The sequence below is a fragment of the Dromiciops gliroides genome, chromosome 3 (assembly GCF_019393635.1).
Source record: "Dromiciops gliroides isolate mDroGli1 chromosome 3, mDroGli1.pri, whole genome shotgun sequence".
Classification (NCBI taxonomy): Eukaryota; Metazoa; Chordata; class Mammalia; order Microbiotheria; family Microbiotheriidae; genus Dromiciops; species Dromiciops gliroides.
Window position 1 is genome coordinate 170,936,174 of NC_057863.1, and position 16,524 is coordinate 170,952,697.

Sequence of the window (16,524 nt, forward strand, 5' to 3'; positions counted from 1 at the left end):
AATTTGGAACCATGCCCCAAAGATTTTAAAACTGTGCATACTGTATGACCCAGCAATACCACTACTAGGTCAATATCCAAAGATATTATAAAAAAGGGAAAAGGACCCACATGTACAGAAATATTCATAGCTGCTCTTTTTGTGGTAGCAAAAAATTGGAAATTGATGTGATGCCCATCAATTGGGGAATAGTGAAACAAGTTGTGGTATATGCATGTAATGGAATGCTATTGTGATGTAAGAAATGATAAGCAGATGAATTTTGGAAACACCTGGAAAGACATGAATTGATGATGAGTGAAATGAGCAGAACCAAGAGAACATTGTACACAGTACAATATTTTGTGATGATCAACTGTTACAGACTTAGCTCTTCTCAGCAATACAATGATTCAAGGCAGTGTCAAAAGACATAGTGGAAAATGCTCTCGACATTCAGAAAAAGAACTATATAGTCTGAATGCAGACTGAAGCATACTATTTTCACTTTTGTTGTTGCTTTTTTGTTATTGTTTCTGTTTATTCTTTCTTGTGTTTTTTTTCCTTTTGTTCTGATTAATGTGGAAATACGTTTAACGTGATATTAATGTAAAACCTATGTCAAATTGCTTGCTGGTCTAGGGAGGGGGGAGGGAAGGGAGTGTGGGAGGAAAATTTAGAACTCAAAAATATCTTTACATATAATTGAGATAAATTAAAAATCAAAATTAAAAAGAGTAATTATTGAATTATTTAAACTTTTGAGGGAAAATTTTATTATTTTTTCTAGTAATTCTACATTTCTGCTCTTACATTTTTCTAAGCTGGAGAACTGAGCTCAGCCTATTCCACACAAACCAAGAAAAAATACAATGTGAAGAATTTTCCCCTTAGAATATTTTTAAAGCCTTTTTTTAAAAATGAAAATGAAATTTGCCCTTACTTCCCCAGTTTTCATGGGAAAAAATACAAGAGTGATATTGAATAGGCTATCTGGCCATCCTGATGCCAACTGGAATGAAAGATACCAATTACCAAGAGAACTAAAAATTTCTAGCTGGCTGTATGTAGTATTGTCAGTTCCTTGACTCTGTATGTAGGACTCTCCAGCTCTTGTGTAGTGCCACTTGTCTTGACAAACATTGCCCATGTGCTTCTGAATGTAGTTGTTTGTCTGCTTTGCTGGCATTTAACATGTCATCAGGAGGACCAGATTTTCCAAGCAGAAACTTCTGGCAGTGGGACAAGCCATTACTTATTATCTGCGATTTGAATCCTGAAACAAAGAATAGCATCATAATAGAACAACGGAACATGCATTTTATAACATGCAGAAATTTAAGGAATCTAGCAACCTGTTGACATTTTTTCAGATATGATATAATTTATTCAATAAATATTTGCTGATTATTATAGATGGGTAAGATATTGCATTAGGAACTAAGGATGGTGCAATGATAAATAATTGCCCTGCCTTCAAGGAGCTTACAAAGAATCTTAAAATAGGGTTAAGGCATGTACCCAAAAGAGAGTATAATGAAGACAGAAAGAAAAAATCTATTAGATTTCAAAGGAGAGTAATTCTGTCTGTGGAAATCAGAGATTTCCCTAAGTAGGGAGTATTTGAGGTATGGTCTGAAATTTGGGCAGGATTTCACCTGGCAGATGGAATGGCAGGTATGAGGAACAGTAAGAAAGCCAGTTTGACTAGAATGTAGCATGCCAGCAAGGTAATAATGTGTAATAAGGCTGGAAAAAAAATGCTTGAGGCCAGTTTGTAAATACAAGCTAGGAAGCTATTATAGCAAGCCATAAGAAAAGTGATGGAAGTTTGAAATGGAGAGAGGGGATAGCAGTGGAGAGAAAAAGGACGGGAGAGGGAAATTCTTGCCAATGGCCATAAGTATGAAAGAAGAAAAACCCTTCTCACCACCAATTATGTATTCTCCCCTCTTCTTGTTTTTGTTTGTTTGTTTTTGAGAGGCAGATTGATATAGTGCATAGAGAGCTGGCATTGGAGCCAGGAAGATTTGAATTCAAGTTCTTTGATAGCTACTGGCTTGTGGTTTTGGGCAAGTCACTTATATTCTCAGTGCTCTGGGCAATTCTCTGAGACTCTAAATTGGTGAAAGAAATGTTTACAACCTACATTGGTAAAAGGGGTTTCTTTTTCTAGGAGTTTCCTACACAATGGAATCTTAGGTCTCATCCTTATTCTTTTTTGGTTTCTTATTTGAAGTCAACAACACCTCTATTGAATATTTAAAAATTGAATTTACCATCCTATTTTAGGAGCTCATCTGGATGGGAAAATAATAGTTACATTTTAATAATATGAATCAGATTTCCTCCAAAAACTTAAACTGGGAACTGAATTCAGCCCAACTTACCAATTTTTTTTACCAGTTTTCTTAAAAGTAGAGGAAAGACTATTATTATATCATATTCCAGTCAGTATTTCTATTGATATCCTTGCAGCTGTTCTCTGCCTTGAAGATAGGTGTTGGCTTCAGTAGAATTTATACCAATGCTTTGATGATAATTATACTCAATCCTCAATTGCATACTGATCATCATGTAAGGGCCAAATTTAATATATAGAGAGTTAATTGGGTGACTCACCAAAATATTGGGGTCTCGGAAATAATGAGGGACCTCTAGGTTCAAAGCTCCCTCCCCTCTGAACTGCCCTTTTAGATATTTCTCTCATGCTAATAAGAAAGGAACCTTACAGCTTCTTTCCTACACAAAGATCAGATTTTATTACTTAGGAATTAATTAAACAACAAAGGTGAAATTAATAAAAATCAAAGATAAGGAAATAGGGAAAAAAGAAATTCAGATAAATTCTCCTAATTCTAACCTAAGTATATATAATCCCCAGCTCATTTCCAATTAAGCTAATTCAAAGGAATGCAGGGCTTTTGTGTTCACTCTGCTAGTTTCTCTTGCCACTGGAAAAACCCAGGAGAGAGAGTGGGAAAGAGTGAGCATTCTAGAAGCGACTCAGCCTTCCCTCAGCTAGCATTCAATCTTTCTCCCCGAAAAGGGAAGGTCCTTCAAAAACTGCCTATGGAGAGGTTTCTCCTTCTGATCTCAGTAGCATACATAACTTCACAGTGGGCCAGGTGTTGCCCCTTCCAAATGAGTCAGCTAAACTCCAATAATTTTTACCACAATCACATGGTAATATAGCTTTTGTTGGGTTTTTTTTGGTTTTGTTTTGTTTTGGGGGGGTGGGGGTTGGCCTCTCATTCTTCTTCAGTGGCATTAAACATTCTCTGAAAACACATTTACAAATCTGGTAGGTTGTAGGAGGCATGGTGGAGTTAGCATCCTTCAGTACAGAGCATCAAAGTCAATAAATCACACCTAATAGAGTTTTCTAATAGGATTTGATAGCAAGAGATATTGCTATTGCATTATTAATGAGCTTTCTTTGGCAATCTGTTAGTGGCACTGATGATGACATTATCGGGCTTTCATTCCCCATAGCAATCTGTCATTATTTTGGATATTTTCCTTGTCTACTTGTATTTTAGGACACAGAGAAGGAATTACTTTGCATGGAAGATATTTGTCCTTTCCAGACATCACTTTGACAATCACTTCTGAGTCACTCTATGGAGGAACACAATTGTTAATATGTTATTCACTTTGAAGAGAAAATGTATTTTCTTAATATATAAATCTCTCTGCCTCTCTGTCTCTGTGTGTGTGTCTCTCTCTCCTTTCCTTCTCTCTCTATCCTCTCTCCCTTTGTTTTCTGCCCATCATTCCTTCACTCTTTCTCTTTCATGAAAACATGCACAAAAAAGTTGTTACTTCTTAAAAATCAGACGTCTTTTTCATCATTGAAGTTCAATACATGGCATTATTCTTTTTGGAGGAGTAGAAGACATTGAAGAAGATGAAAATCTTTAATTCTCTCTATCCGAGTTCTAGGTATATTGAGTTTAACCCCTTTTCCAGTCATCACAGAGAATATGAGTAAAATTCTGAGTCTTTATTTACCTTTTATCACACAAATATGATTGTTAAAATCAAAAGTCTTTCCCTGTACTATTCCAATATAGCATGATATAGGAGAAAGTTCTGACTTGGAGCCAGAAGACCTGAACTCAAAAAATCCTAAGTCTTTTATTTACTTCTTTTGTTGTTCAAACAGTTTTCAGTCATGTTTGACACTTTGTGACCTCGTTTGGGATTTTGTTGGCAAATATATTGGAGTGGTTTGCCATTTCCTTCTCTATTTCATTTTAAAATTAAGAAAACTGAGACAAAGAGGGTTAATTGACTTGTTCAGGGTCACACAGCTAGTGTCTGAGGCCACATTTGAATTCAAGTCTTCCTGACTCCAGACATCCATTGTGCCACTGAACTGGCCATACAACTTTTGTTACCTTGGTAAATCCCTTCTCCTTGTCTCTTTTATTTTTCTTGTCTGTGAAATTGACAAATTAGACTAAATAAATTCTAAGATCCAGTAAGTCTAAATTACTACCCATTGCAATGAATTTACCTAAAGCTATAAGAGAGTTTCATGAAAATTTTCTAAAGTTGCCAATAGGTGGAGTAAATATGGTTGGGAGTATATTCCTAATTGTTTATAATATTGTGTAGTACAGGCATTGCATGGTTGAAGGATAGTTAATTTCATTAATTTAACTGTAGTGACTATGTGAAAGGCAAGACAGTGATAAGGTAATGCAAATGTACAGAAGATGGGGAAGTATTAATTCATATTTTTGAGAGTTAGTGGCATATAGGTGTAGATTCTTGGGTAATTGAGATTGTGTGTTTAGATCTTTGGATGTAGTTCCCTAGGTATTTGAATGTATCTCTAGTTTGAACTTAGAGAGTGTGAAAATAACTGAGAATATAATAGACAGAAGCATATATTCCTACCTTACATATAACTGTTTCATGCTATTTATGTGCTTAAAACAAAAATCTATACTAAAACCAATTCAGTGTTTCTCTTGTAATTCATATGATACTTTGAGATGCTGTGGTGTCTCAAGGTTATCCTGTCTATCAATTATGCTGCTATAAATAAGAAAAGTGGCAGTTATTAAAGAGTTCTATTTTTATAGATTCCAAAATAAAAGTTCAATGCAGAAAATCTTTATTGAGCCCCTACTGTATACAGAGGAATAGCGTAGGTGCCGGGGGCATTTGGAAACATAGTCTCAATTCAGAGGTTAGTCCAGGAAAACCTCAGCAAATATCAGTGTCTTTTAAAATTTTTCTTCCTACCATGTTTATGCTTCATTCCACTAAAGTACATATCATTCAAATTTATTTAAAATGTTTCAATGGAAAATTGAAGTGACATCTATATAAACTCATAGTACTTGTAAATTTTTAAAGCTATAAAAGATCAGAGATGTCATCAACATGTTAAAAGCTTTGTATAAACAACATTTATATTCATCATTAAAAATTTATGAAAGTACTTTAAAAACAGGCCTAACAGTTGTTTAAGATGACCCTAGGTTAATCTTTTATTTAATGTAGGTTACAATATCCAGTCTTCTGACTTACAGTTTGATTTGCTAAAAGATTTTGAAGAAAATGTAAAATAAAAATGCCCCTTACTGCCTAGTTGCATACTAAAAATAATGTGTATTCCTAATGTATAAAATTGATTTTAGCAATGCTATCCCTATATTTCATTTCTTCACCTGAAATGATGGCCACTTTAGTATGACATTTTTCGTATCCTAAAATTTAATAGGGACATGTATAAATATATATTTGTGGGGGAAAGGAATGGTATGGAAATTGTTCCATGATCATCACTACCACCCCTAGTTATTCAGGATATAAGCACAGAAAATAAGAGGTATATAAAGAGGTATAAATCAAGTATAAAGTTATATCTATAACTTGTCCTTTTGGAAGAGTGAAGAGACTTTAACTGAATTGGAAGGAGAACTTGGCTATTAGCTAGAAAAAAAAGTGATTGTCTACTTCACCCCATAGGTACTTAAAATGATAGCTTAGTAGGTCTTCAGGTGGTCCAGGAAGGAGCTAGAAGTAAAGGAAGTACTTAGGACCAGCAAAGGAGCCTCAATTCACTTCATTCTTCTCTTCCCTGTACATTCATTGACCATGGAGTAGGATAATTCTATTCAGCAGTTTGATGTTTCAGCCCAAGAGATATTGAGTTACTCAGCATGGAACAAAGACACTAACTATCTAGAATCACTGATATAAAGAAGACAAATGCTCTATGCAGGAAGCAGCTCTCTGTAGTGGGACATCTAGCAGCAGAGAACAGATTGGCTAGCTATCAAAAGAAAATTATCTTGGCAATTGGTAGCTCAGCAGTGGCCCAGGGAGTTCAGCTAAGTGATCAACCCAGAAGAGATACTGTGCTTAGATGGATGATATTAGGGGGCATCTTTCCTCCATTCCAGAAAGAAATGATTTCAAGATCCTGAAGATCTGTAAGCATGAGTTTCCCTGGGTATGTATTTTTCCTACATTTGTGTTGTTCTTCCCATGAATTCTGAGTTTGTAACCACTCTTACTACTGAATTTGTGTGTGTTTGTGGGAGAGTGTGCTGCAAGTTTGAAAATTCCTGTTCTTATTCTGACATCTTAATAAATGCTATTCATTTCAGCTAATTGTTTCTGCCAGACAAGTGAGGAACAATTTGATGGCTCTTGAGCTATAATCATAAGAATCCAGACCCATGGGCTACCCAAGAATCTGAGAGTAGCAATTGCACTCTAAACTGAGGAATAGTCCAGAGGGTCTGCTATGAGTACAATACAAATAATATATAATTAGAAAATACAAGAAATACAAAGTGCTAGATTAGACCAGGGAGCATAATCACAAACTACTGGGACCTTTGAAGGCTTCATAGCCAAGGTAACTGTTGAGGTACCTAGGAAAAAAAGTGAACAAAGAAAAGAAAGCATAGAGGTGATGGCAAAATAAAGAGTGATATGATTAGTTAAGAGTGTGTGTGTGTGTGTGTGTGTGTGTGTGTACATACACACACAAACACACATATATATATATATCAAAGGACTAGCATATCAAGAAAATATATGTATATACATATACATATGTATGCATAAACAGACATAGGAGTCATTGAAGATAAAATTGGTGAGAGATAGCAGCTGGGAAGTTAGCCTTGGAGTTAGAAAGATATGGATTTAAAACCTTTCTCAATCACTCACTAACTTATCCTCATTTGAAAAGGGATTAAGCAAGTATATCTTCTCTCTCCACTATTATCTGAGAGAATTCTAGAATGTCAACTATAACAGTAAGACCAAATATAGTTTTAAGGGTATAAACATTGCTAAAAAGGAGCTGAAGCTATTCCTATTTGCAGAAAATCTAATGGATTACTTAGAAAACCCTAGAGAATAAGGAGGAAAGTAATTGAGACAATAGTTTCAGTAGCATAGCAGAGTACAAAAACACCCTCCAAAGTCATCATCATTTTTATACAGAACTAAAAAAAGTCAAAGAGAAATAAAATCAAGAGGTATTCGATTTAAAATAACTGCAAGATTCATAAAATACCTGATTGACTTATCCATATAATTATATAAAAGTATTCTTTATTAAAATAAATGAGGACAAGCAATTAACATAAAGATCTCAACATTTTTAAACAATTTAGATTATTATATTGGTTGCATAATAAAATAACAATACTACTTAGATTAATTTCAGATTTGAAGTTAGCTAGGTCGTGCAGAGGATAGAATATTGGGCCTGGAGGCAGATAGACCTGAGTTCAAATCCAGCCAAGTCAGACATTTATTTGCTGTGTGACCCTGGGAAAGTCACTTAAACTCTCTTTATCTGTTTTGCCTCAATAATAGCATCTAACTCTCAGGGTCGTTGTGAGAACCAAATGAGATAATATTTGTAAAGCATTTAGCACAGTGTCTGGAACATAGAAAGCATTGTATAGATGTTAACTAATGTAACTAGTATTATTGTTGTTATTATTATCAAAATTACCAAAAATTATACTTTTTAGAACTAGGCAAAATAATGAAATTCATTTGGAGAGGGGGAAAAGGGCTAGCATATCAAGAGAAATGATTTTTAAAAAAAGAAATTAAGTATGCTATTATCCCAGACCACAAATTTCATTATAAAGAAATACCTACTGAAACAAACCAATGCTGGTTAAAAAATAGAAAAATAGAACAAACTAAATTAGGAAGAATCTTAAATAGCCATTGAATAAACTGTTGTTTAATAAATTTGAGATCATAAATTATTCAAGGAAGAAATCCTATTTGACCAGAGCTTCTAGGACAACTAGAAAATTGTTTAGTAGATATTAGCCTTAAAGACCACTATCTTATACCAATAAACTAAAAATGGATACAAGACCTGCATATAAAAGAAACATATATGTATGTATATGTATAACTTCCCATCCACTATCTCTCACCAATTTTATCTCCAATGACTCCTATGTTTGTTTACACACACACACACACACACACACACACACACACACACACACACACTCTTAACTAATTGTATCTCTCTTTATTTTGCCATCACCTCTATGCTTTCTTTTCTTTGTTCATTTTTTCCTAGCTACCTCAACAGTTACCTTGGCTATTTGAAGTTGTATATATACATACAAGTAAATTTCTAATCAAATATGTATTTAACATAAAGCTTAAAAGACTACTTAACAAATTGGATCACAAAGTTATGATCCAAATGATATTGATAAGGCTTTGACCATTGATTTGAATTTAATAAAATACAAATTTAAAAGGGATTAAACGTTAAATTTTCCAGATGGGCTCAAAATATCAACTTCGCAAGTCCAAGATAGAGGACATATAATAAGAGAGCAGTTTGAATAAAGGATCTCAAGGTTTTGAGAGATCAAAGATCAGTAGGAGTCAATGACATTCTATGACATCCAGAATAGCTAATGTACTCTTGGATTACATAAAAGGTAATTATGGCTTCTAGGAATAAGGATGTAATGATCCCTTCTTATTCTACCCTAGTCAGACCAAATTACTCTCCCAGAGTTTAGGAAGGATATCAATAAGCTAGAAAATGTCCAGAGGAACTAGAACTAAGATTCAGTACCTTATAAGGATTGTTTGAAGAAACTAAGGGTGTTTAGCCTAGTGAAGAGAAGTGTCAGTTGTGCTGAAGTTTTGATGGGTTGTCATATAGAAAAGGGATCAGACACTGTTTGTTCCCAGGGGGCTAGAGCAATGGAGAAATATTGCTAAAAGGCAATTTAAACTTGTTAGAAAAAAATTCAACGAATTATAACTACTGAAAAGTGCAATGAGTTGCATAGAGAGGTAATGAGTTCACTCTCAGTGGTGACCTTCCAGAAAAGATTGAATGATCATTTGTAAAGTGGGTCTTAATGAGATGGTTTGAATAAAATGGCTATTAAGGCCTCTTCTTAAGTCTAAAACTTCATTGTTTGGAAATTTCTTTTTACACAAAGTTCTATTCTAAGCCTGTATTCTTTTCATATTTTATGAGTGGATTTTGAGGACTTTTAAAAATTAGAATCAAAATGGCCATGAGAAGAAGGTATTTTGGTAGATTTTATATACTTTTTAATTAGAAAATTCTTGCAAGTTAACCAATGTCTATTTCAGTACTTATGTGCTATAAATATGTTTCCATTTCTGATGTGTGTGTGACTTGTCTGCATACATTATGTCTAATTGCATTATTGTCAATTGTCCAAAGAACTATTAGCTATCATTATCCCTCTTTCTATGACTAGAATAGTCATTGGTTAGAACTCCTTATTGTATAGAGAAAAGCACAATAGGAAAAATAATTTGTATGCTTATGAGTTTGGTACCCATATTGGCCAACTAGTTTAGCCTGGAGAACATGTGTGTTTTATGATCAAACTTAGCTCCTACCTTTAGCTAGCTATCTTATAAATAAATGCCATTATTCATGAAGAAGAGGGTGTGTGGCTAAATCATTTCAAATTTTTCATTGCTGCAATAAATAAATTTAAAGTGAACATACCACAAAAACTAAATCAGTCAATTCATATTAGTATATAGAATTTTGGAGGGGTTTTTTTGAGTGCTTGCTCGTCTTACATCATAGATTTTCCAAATATGAAGTTATATCAGAAGTCATAATATAGCATTAACATTGGAAATACCTTGTTGTTTATTTTTTCAGTCATGTATGACTATTCATGACATAATTTGGGGTTTTCCTGGCAAAGATACTGGAGTGATTTGACATTTCCATCTCCAGCTCATTTAAAGACATGAGGAGTAGAAGCAAAATGACTTGCCCAAATTCACACAACTAGTGTCTGAGGCCATATGTGAACTCAGAAAGATGAGTCTTCCTGATTCCCAGCCTACTGCTCTATCTACTGTGCCACCTACCTGCCACCTTTTTAAGGCAAGACCTTAGAGATCATCTAATCCAATCATGTAACCCAAGCCTCAATCAGATCAAGAAGCAAAACTATAACATCACCGAGAATTGCTCATGCATTCTCCACAAGTGTAACCCCAGGGACAGCAAACATTATACAAAAAATTTTTCTGTAGAATTTTGGATATCTTTAATTGTCATGTTTTTTTTTTTATTTTTGTTCAACCAAAATCTGTTTCTGATGATTCCCACCAAGTGGTTGTTTTGTTTTGTGAGATCAATTGAAATAAGTGAATCCATTTTCCCCCATATGATAATCTTTCAAATGTTAGAATTCAGCTGTAACTTAAATATACATGAAATTTGCTGTTATAAAAAACAAACATCCTCAATCACTTTAAAAGTAAATAGCCAGTGGCAGCTAGGTGGCACAGTGGATAGAGCACCTGCCCTGGATTCAGGAGGACCTGAGTTCAAATCCGGCCTCAGACACTTGAAAATTACTAGCTGTGTGACCCTGGGCAAGTCACTTTAATCCCCATTGCCCCGCAAAAAAACAAAGAAAAAAAAAAACAAGCAAACAAACAAAAAAAAGTAAATAGCACTATTTTAAGAGATAATGTTCTGGCAAAACACCCATCAGCTTATCTGGATATTTTGTGTTGACTTCAAGAAATAGAAGAAAGTATGAGTTTTATAGTGTCAAGAAAAGCTGAAGTATTGGATTGATTCTTCAGTTTCATAACAGCATAACCTTAGACAAGGTACTTGTAAAACTAGCAACTTTATTTTTCATCTGAATTACAGGAAAGATTTATGGAAATGATGGCTTGCTTAAAGGGTTGTTTTAAGATAGGTTATGAAGTTGTGGTACATGAATGTAATGGAATATTATTGCACTGTAAGAAACGATAAGCAGGCAGATTTCAAAAAAACCTGGAAAGACTTACATTAATTAATGTTGAGTGAAATGAGCAGAACCCAGAGAACATTGTACACAGTATCAACAACATTGTGTGATGATCAACTGTGATAGACAACTCTTCTCAGCAATACAATGGATAATTCTGAAGGACTCATGAAGGAAAATGTTCTCCATGTCCAGAAAAAAGAACTGGAATCTGAATGCAAATTGAACCATACTGTTTCTACTTTTTTTCTTTTTGTTTTCTTTTTTGAGGTTTTTTGCCTTTTGTTCTGATTCTTCTTTAACAGTACGACTAATGCAGAAATATGTTTAATGTGATTGTACATATGTAACCTATATCAGATTGCTTTCTGTTTTGGGGAGGGGGCAGGGAAAGGAGGGAGGGAGAAAAATTTGGAACTAGAAATCTTATAAAAACAAATGTTGAAAACTATCTCTACATGTAACTAGAAAATAATAAAATATTTTTATGATTTAAAAAAAAGATATGTTATAATGGGTCATGTTAAGTACCTAGTCCATGAACCCACACTACATTTGGTGTTCTTACTATTTAAAGGTCATTGTGGTGAAAGGTAGAACAATATTTACTATATTTTTCTTTTATTCTCTTAGGTTGCTTCCAGTTATGTAATGTTTTTCGATCCCATGAAATGGAAATTGACCAGTGCTTGCTGGAGTCCCTACCATTAGGCCAGCGACAGAGGCTGGTAAAACGTATGCGCTGTGATCAAATCAAGGCCTACTATGAACGAGAGAAAGCCTTTCAGAAACAGGAAGGATTTGTGAAGAAGCTGAAACATGGGAAGAATCACAAAGTTCATTTCAATCTTGCTGATATGATACAGGATGCGATCATCCATCACAATGATAAAGAAGGTACATTTAACAGAAAAATGTGTGTGGGGTGTGTGTGTGTATGTGTGTGTGTGGGGGGTGGTGTAGGATATGCATGTGACTTCCATTTTTCTGGATATTTTATTTTAGATATCAGATCTTAGTTTCCTTAAGCTACTTGAGATATCTAAATTATCTGGTTAAAGAAATGCCTGTTCCAAAGTTCATTTTAATAAGGCTCAGTGGTCTAAGTTAATGAATGAGAACATAATCTATTTTGGGTGACAAAGGGTTTTTCATAGGCTAATAAGGCTATTATAGTACAGTGGAAAAGGTGAATAATTTTGGAATAAGAGGACCTGCATTCAAATTCTACCTCTGATGCTTACTAACTTGTATGTCTTTTCTGGTACATAGTTGTCATTTAATAAATGCTTGTTTGCTTGTTGACTTGTGGTCTCAACCTTGGACAAGTGACTTAACCTCCCTCATTTTCCTCATCTGTAAATGAGAGGGTTAGACTAAATATTCTTTAATGTACCATTCAATTCTAGGTCTAAGATCCTATGAGGCAATTCATTGAAATAGCAGGGTATAGACACTGCCTTTTAGAAATTAATTATTATATACTGTGAGGGCCAAATTTAGTATGGGAAGAATTAATTGGGCAGCTTGCCTTAATATCAGGGTAAGAAAAGAAATTAACAGCCTCTTTTGAAAACACAAAACAGGTTTTATTAATGGAAATAAATTTAAAACACAATTGAGGTTATTAGAGCTAGGAACAATGTCTAAATCTCTGGGGTAAAAAGGCCCCGGGCTCACCACCAATGCGAAATCTGTAGCTCCAAGGAGAATGAGCTTGCAGTCTCTTCTGTTTTTCTCTGAAGGTCAAACACCAACAGCTCCTCTAACTGTCTACCTTCTTTCCCCGTTTCTCTCAGAAAAAACTCTCCTCAGAAAAACTCCCCTCTCCTTCTTCCTCTAACTGCCTCTAACTGTCTCTCCCACAGGAAGGGGTGACTCTTAGTCATGCTGAGTCTCCAATTGGCTCAGCACACCCACATGGGCTGACCCCATTGTAATCTGGCCAGGCCCATGTGGGTGTGGGGGGGCTATTAGGGGAGCCTTAGTTACTTAGTTTCAATAAATGTTCCCTGTGGTCAGAGCTACTCTTGTTTGTTCAATTATCTCCCAAAGTACACACCCATATTCTCTTAGGCTTTTCAAGCTTACATTTTTTTTTTTTTAGTCTGACCATAATGAAGCAAAGACAGGGTTATAAAAACCCCAAATCACAATTAATTCCTTACAATACAATCATGCTTTTATGAATATGGCAGTAATAATAAGATTCATCTAGGATAGGCAATCTTATAAATCACTAAGTCCTGTTATTGTTTTCTGTATCTGCCATAATAGGTGATTACTAATACTAATTTATTTATTTTCCATTTGTCCTAAAGGATAGGCTTATTTTCCCCAGATAACATATCAAAATTGACTGATCTGTAGTGCAAACATTATTTTGAGGAACCAGAATGCTCAGGCTAAAAGGCACATTAGAATTTATCTAATCAAATTAGTTCATTTGACAGATGAGAAAATTAATACATGGAGATGTTAAGGAGGTGCTCAATTCCGTACCAATATTAATAGGGCAGCTAGCTGGCACAGTGAATGTAGTGCCAAGACTGGAGTGAGGAATACTTCCTGATTTAAAATCTAGTCTCAGGTGCTTGTAGCTGTGTGAGCCTGGATAAGTCACTTAACCCTGTTTGCCTTAGATTCCTCATCTGTGAAATGAGCTGGAGAAGAAATGATAAACTGCTCCAGTGTCTTTGCCAAGAAAACTACAAGTAGAGTCATAAAGAGTTGGACACAACTGAACAACTATGACAATACAATACAGAAAGTTCATTGTAGAAAACAGAATAGAACCTAGGGTTCTGGCTTCTGGTCTAATGATCTATTCACTATACAACTTTCAAATTAAAATGTACAAGATTTTCAAGAAACTACAAAATTCATGTACTTTTTTCCCTTTGCTTAACTTATATCTAATCTTGTTTTGCTAGTATAACTTTTTAGCCTGTTATAGAGCTAGGCCTTCATCCTGGCAAAAATCACTAGTTGCTTAATATTTTAAGGTTCACAAAGTATTTTACCTGAATTATTTCAATTAATTTTCACAATAATCCTCTGGGAGGGGTACTACAGGCAATATCATGCCTATTTTATATATGAAGAAAATTTGGCTTATGAGGTTCTGACTCTATGGGCACATAGTCACATGTTTAGTAAGTATCAGAAAAAGGACACAAATTTATTTTGTTCTGCGTCCAAGTCTAATAGTGTGTCCCCCAGATCATTCCACCACTCAGTGACTAGGCACTTAAATAGTATTGCAAGCTTGGGCAAAAACTCATCATCTCTTGGCCACCGTGTCAGCAAGAAATTGCTACTGCACAATCCAATCAAATGAAAAGCATGATTGACAAGAGAGAATTGAGACTACAGCTATTGTGGAAAACCTTCACCTCACTCCCCAGAGAGGATACCCAGTGGCACTGGCTGTCAACACAAGACCAAATGGACAGAAGGAGAACCATCCCACTTAGTGAAGAAGACCTAACAAATCAGCTGTCAAAATGATACTATGTGGTTCTCAGGAAGCCCAACCCAGAATGCAAAATGCATGATGTCCCATGTAAAAATACTGAGGGAGGAGAAAAAGTATACAGCTCAGGAAAGCAAAAGCATCTATAGTCATGCAGTTCAGATAACTGATACTTCCTGCCCCTTTATATTAACAGGGGACCATTAATTTTTAGCAACAGCAAAGCCTTGATATTAGTGATCTGTTCTGACCAATTGTTTTTTGCTTATGCAGGACAGGACAGACATACATCAATTTAATTAAATATGGATGCTCCACAGTTGAGATGCTCATAGGAGGGTTTGCAGGATAACAGGAAACTACTTATCCAGAGTAGCCTGGTGATGGATGGTTCAGATAAACAATTTCTTTAATAGAAGTATATTAATAACTTCCAGGCAAAAACAGTCCACAGGAATGTAAAAACACTTGACAAGGAAGTTCCCAAGAATCTCAGGGTCTCTTTGTCAGAGTTCTAGAGCTATCTTTGTATATTCTTTTTCCCAAAGATCCTACAGGCATGTCCCAGAGCAATCCATCTGGGACAAATTTGTCTCAAACTCTCACAACTCTGCTTTAAAGCTTCTTGGCTAACAAAAGCCCTGGTGGGCAGAATGGAATTATGGGAACTAACTAAAACTTCTTAAGTCTAAATGTGTCCTGGCCTAAAACATAAGGTATTGAGAAAGCTCCTTTCCTTTGCATTTGTCAGTGTGGTTCTCGCAATGTCTACTATTAAGGTTGTAGAGTTTTTTGATACTTGTGTATGCCTGGGAAAATGATGGTATCTCAGAAGGGAGTCGGGGTTCATTTTGATCAATCTTTAGGCAGTAGGAGAGATCTTGAGAGGTACAATGAGCTGGTTATATTATGAAAGGAAGTCACCACTAATGAAACTTATTTTCTCACTGGGCAAAGTTGGACCTTGGCTGAGAGAAGAACTCTCTCAGGTTCCCACTATTGTTATTACTTATAACACCTACACATTCAATTTTCTGCTCTATAAAATTTGCTTGGATTGAATTAACTGTTTCTCTCATCACCTAATTTGTGATATTATGATGTTATTTGCTTTGACTTCTGTTATTAAAAAAAAATCTTTACAGCTCCATAATGGAGAAGTCTTGGAAGGACATAACCTGTTTTAACATTTTTGTTTCTCTAATCACAAATGTAAATAATCTACCACAAACCATTATACATGCAAACTTGAAGTAATTTTTAAAAATAACACATTATAATAATGAATATAGTCCTTTATGTTTCTTTCCCTGGTTGTGTGACACTCAAAAATTCATTTACTTCTCAGACTATTCTAGTGAAATGACTAACATTTTCCAAAAACTGATTATAAAATGTTCAAGCACTATTTCACAGTTTAACACTTAAATTTTTCCTCCATTTCTTGTGTGTTTATTTTGTCTCCCTAACCAGAATAAAAATACAGAATAGGAGACAAATATGGGAGATATTTTATGGAAGTAATGATAGAACATGGTGACATGTAGGATATAAGGACAAATGATAATATGGTGTAGTACATAGAACTTGAGAGTCAAAAGACCCAATGGTTTAATCTAACTATATATGTATATATATTTTTCCAATTATATAACTGTGGGTGAGTCACAAATGCCTTGAATTTCAGTTTCCTTTTCTGTAAAGCAATGATATTTGGTCTCAATGAACCCTAAGGTCCCTGTCAGCTATGATTCTATGACT

The 16,524-nt window shown here is 34.9% G+C and overlaps 1 protein-coding gene across 1 annotated transcript in view; it reads left to right on the top strand.

Moving 5' to 3' along the window:
* The window catches only part of MYO16 (myosin XVI), a 746,727-nt gene that overhangs the window by 42,115 nt on the left and 688,088 nt on the right, over nt 1-16,524 (top strand). The window contains 1 exon segment of the mRNA XM_043997806.1: nt 11,922-12,185. Within this exon segment, the coding sequence (XP_043853741.1) occupies nt 11,922-12,185 (264 nt within the window).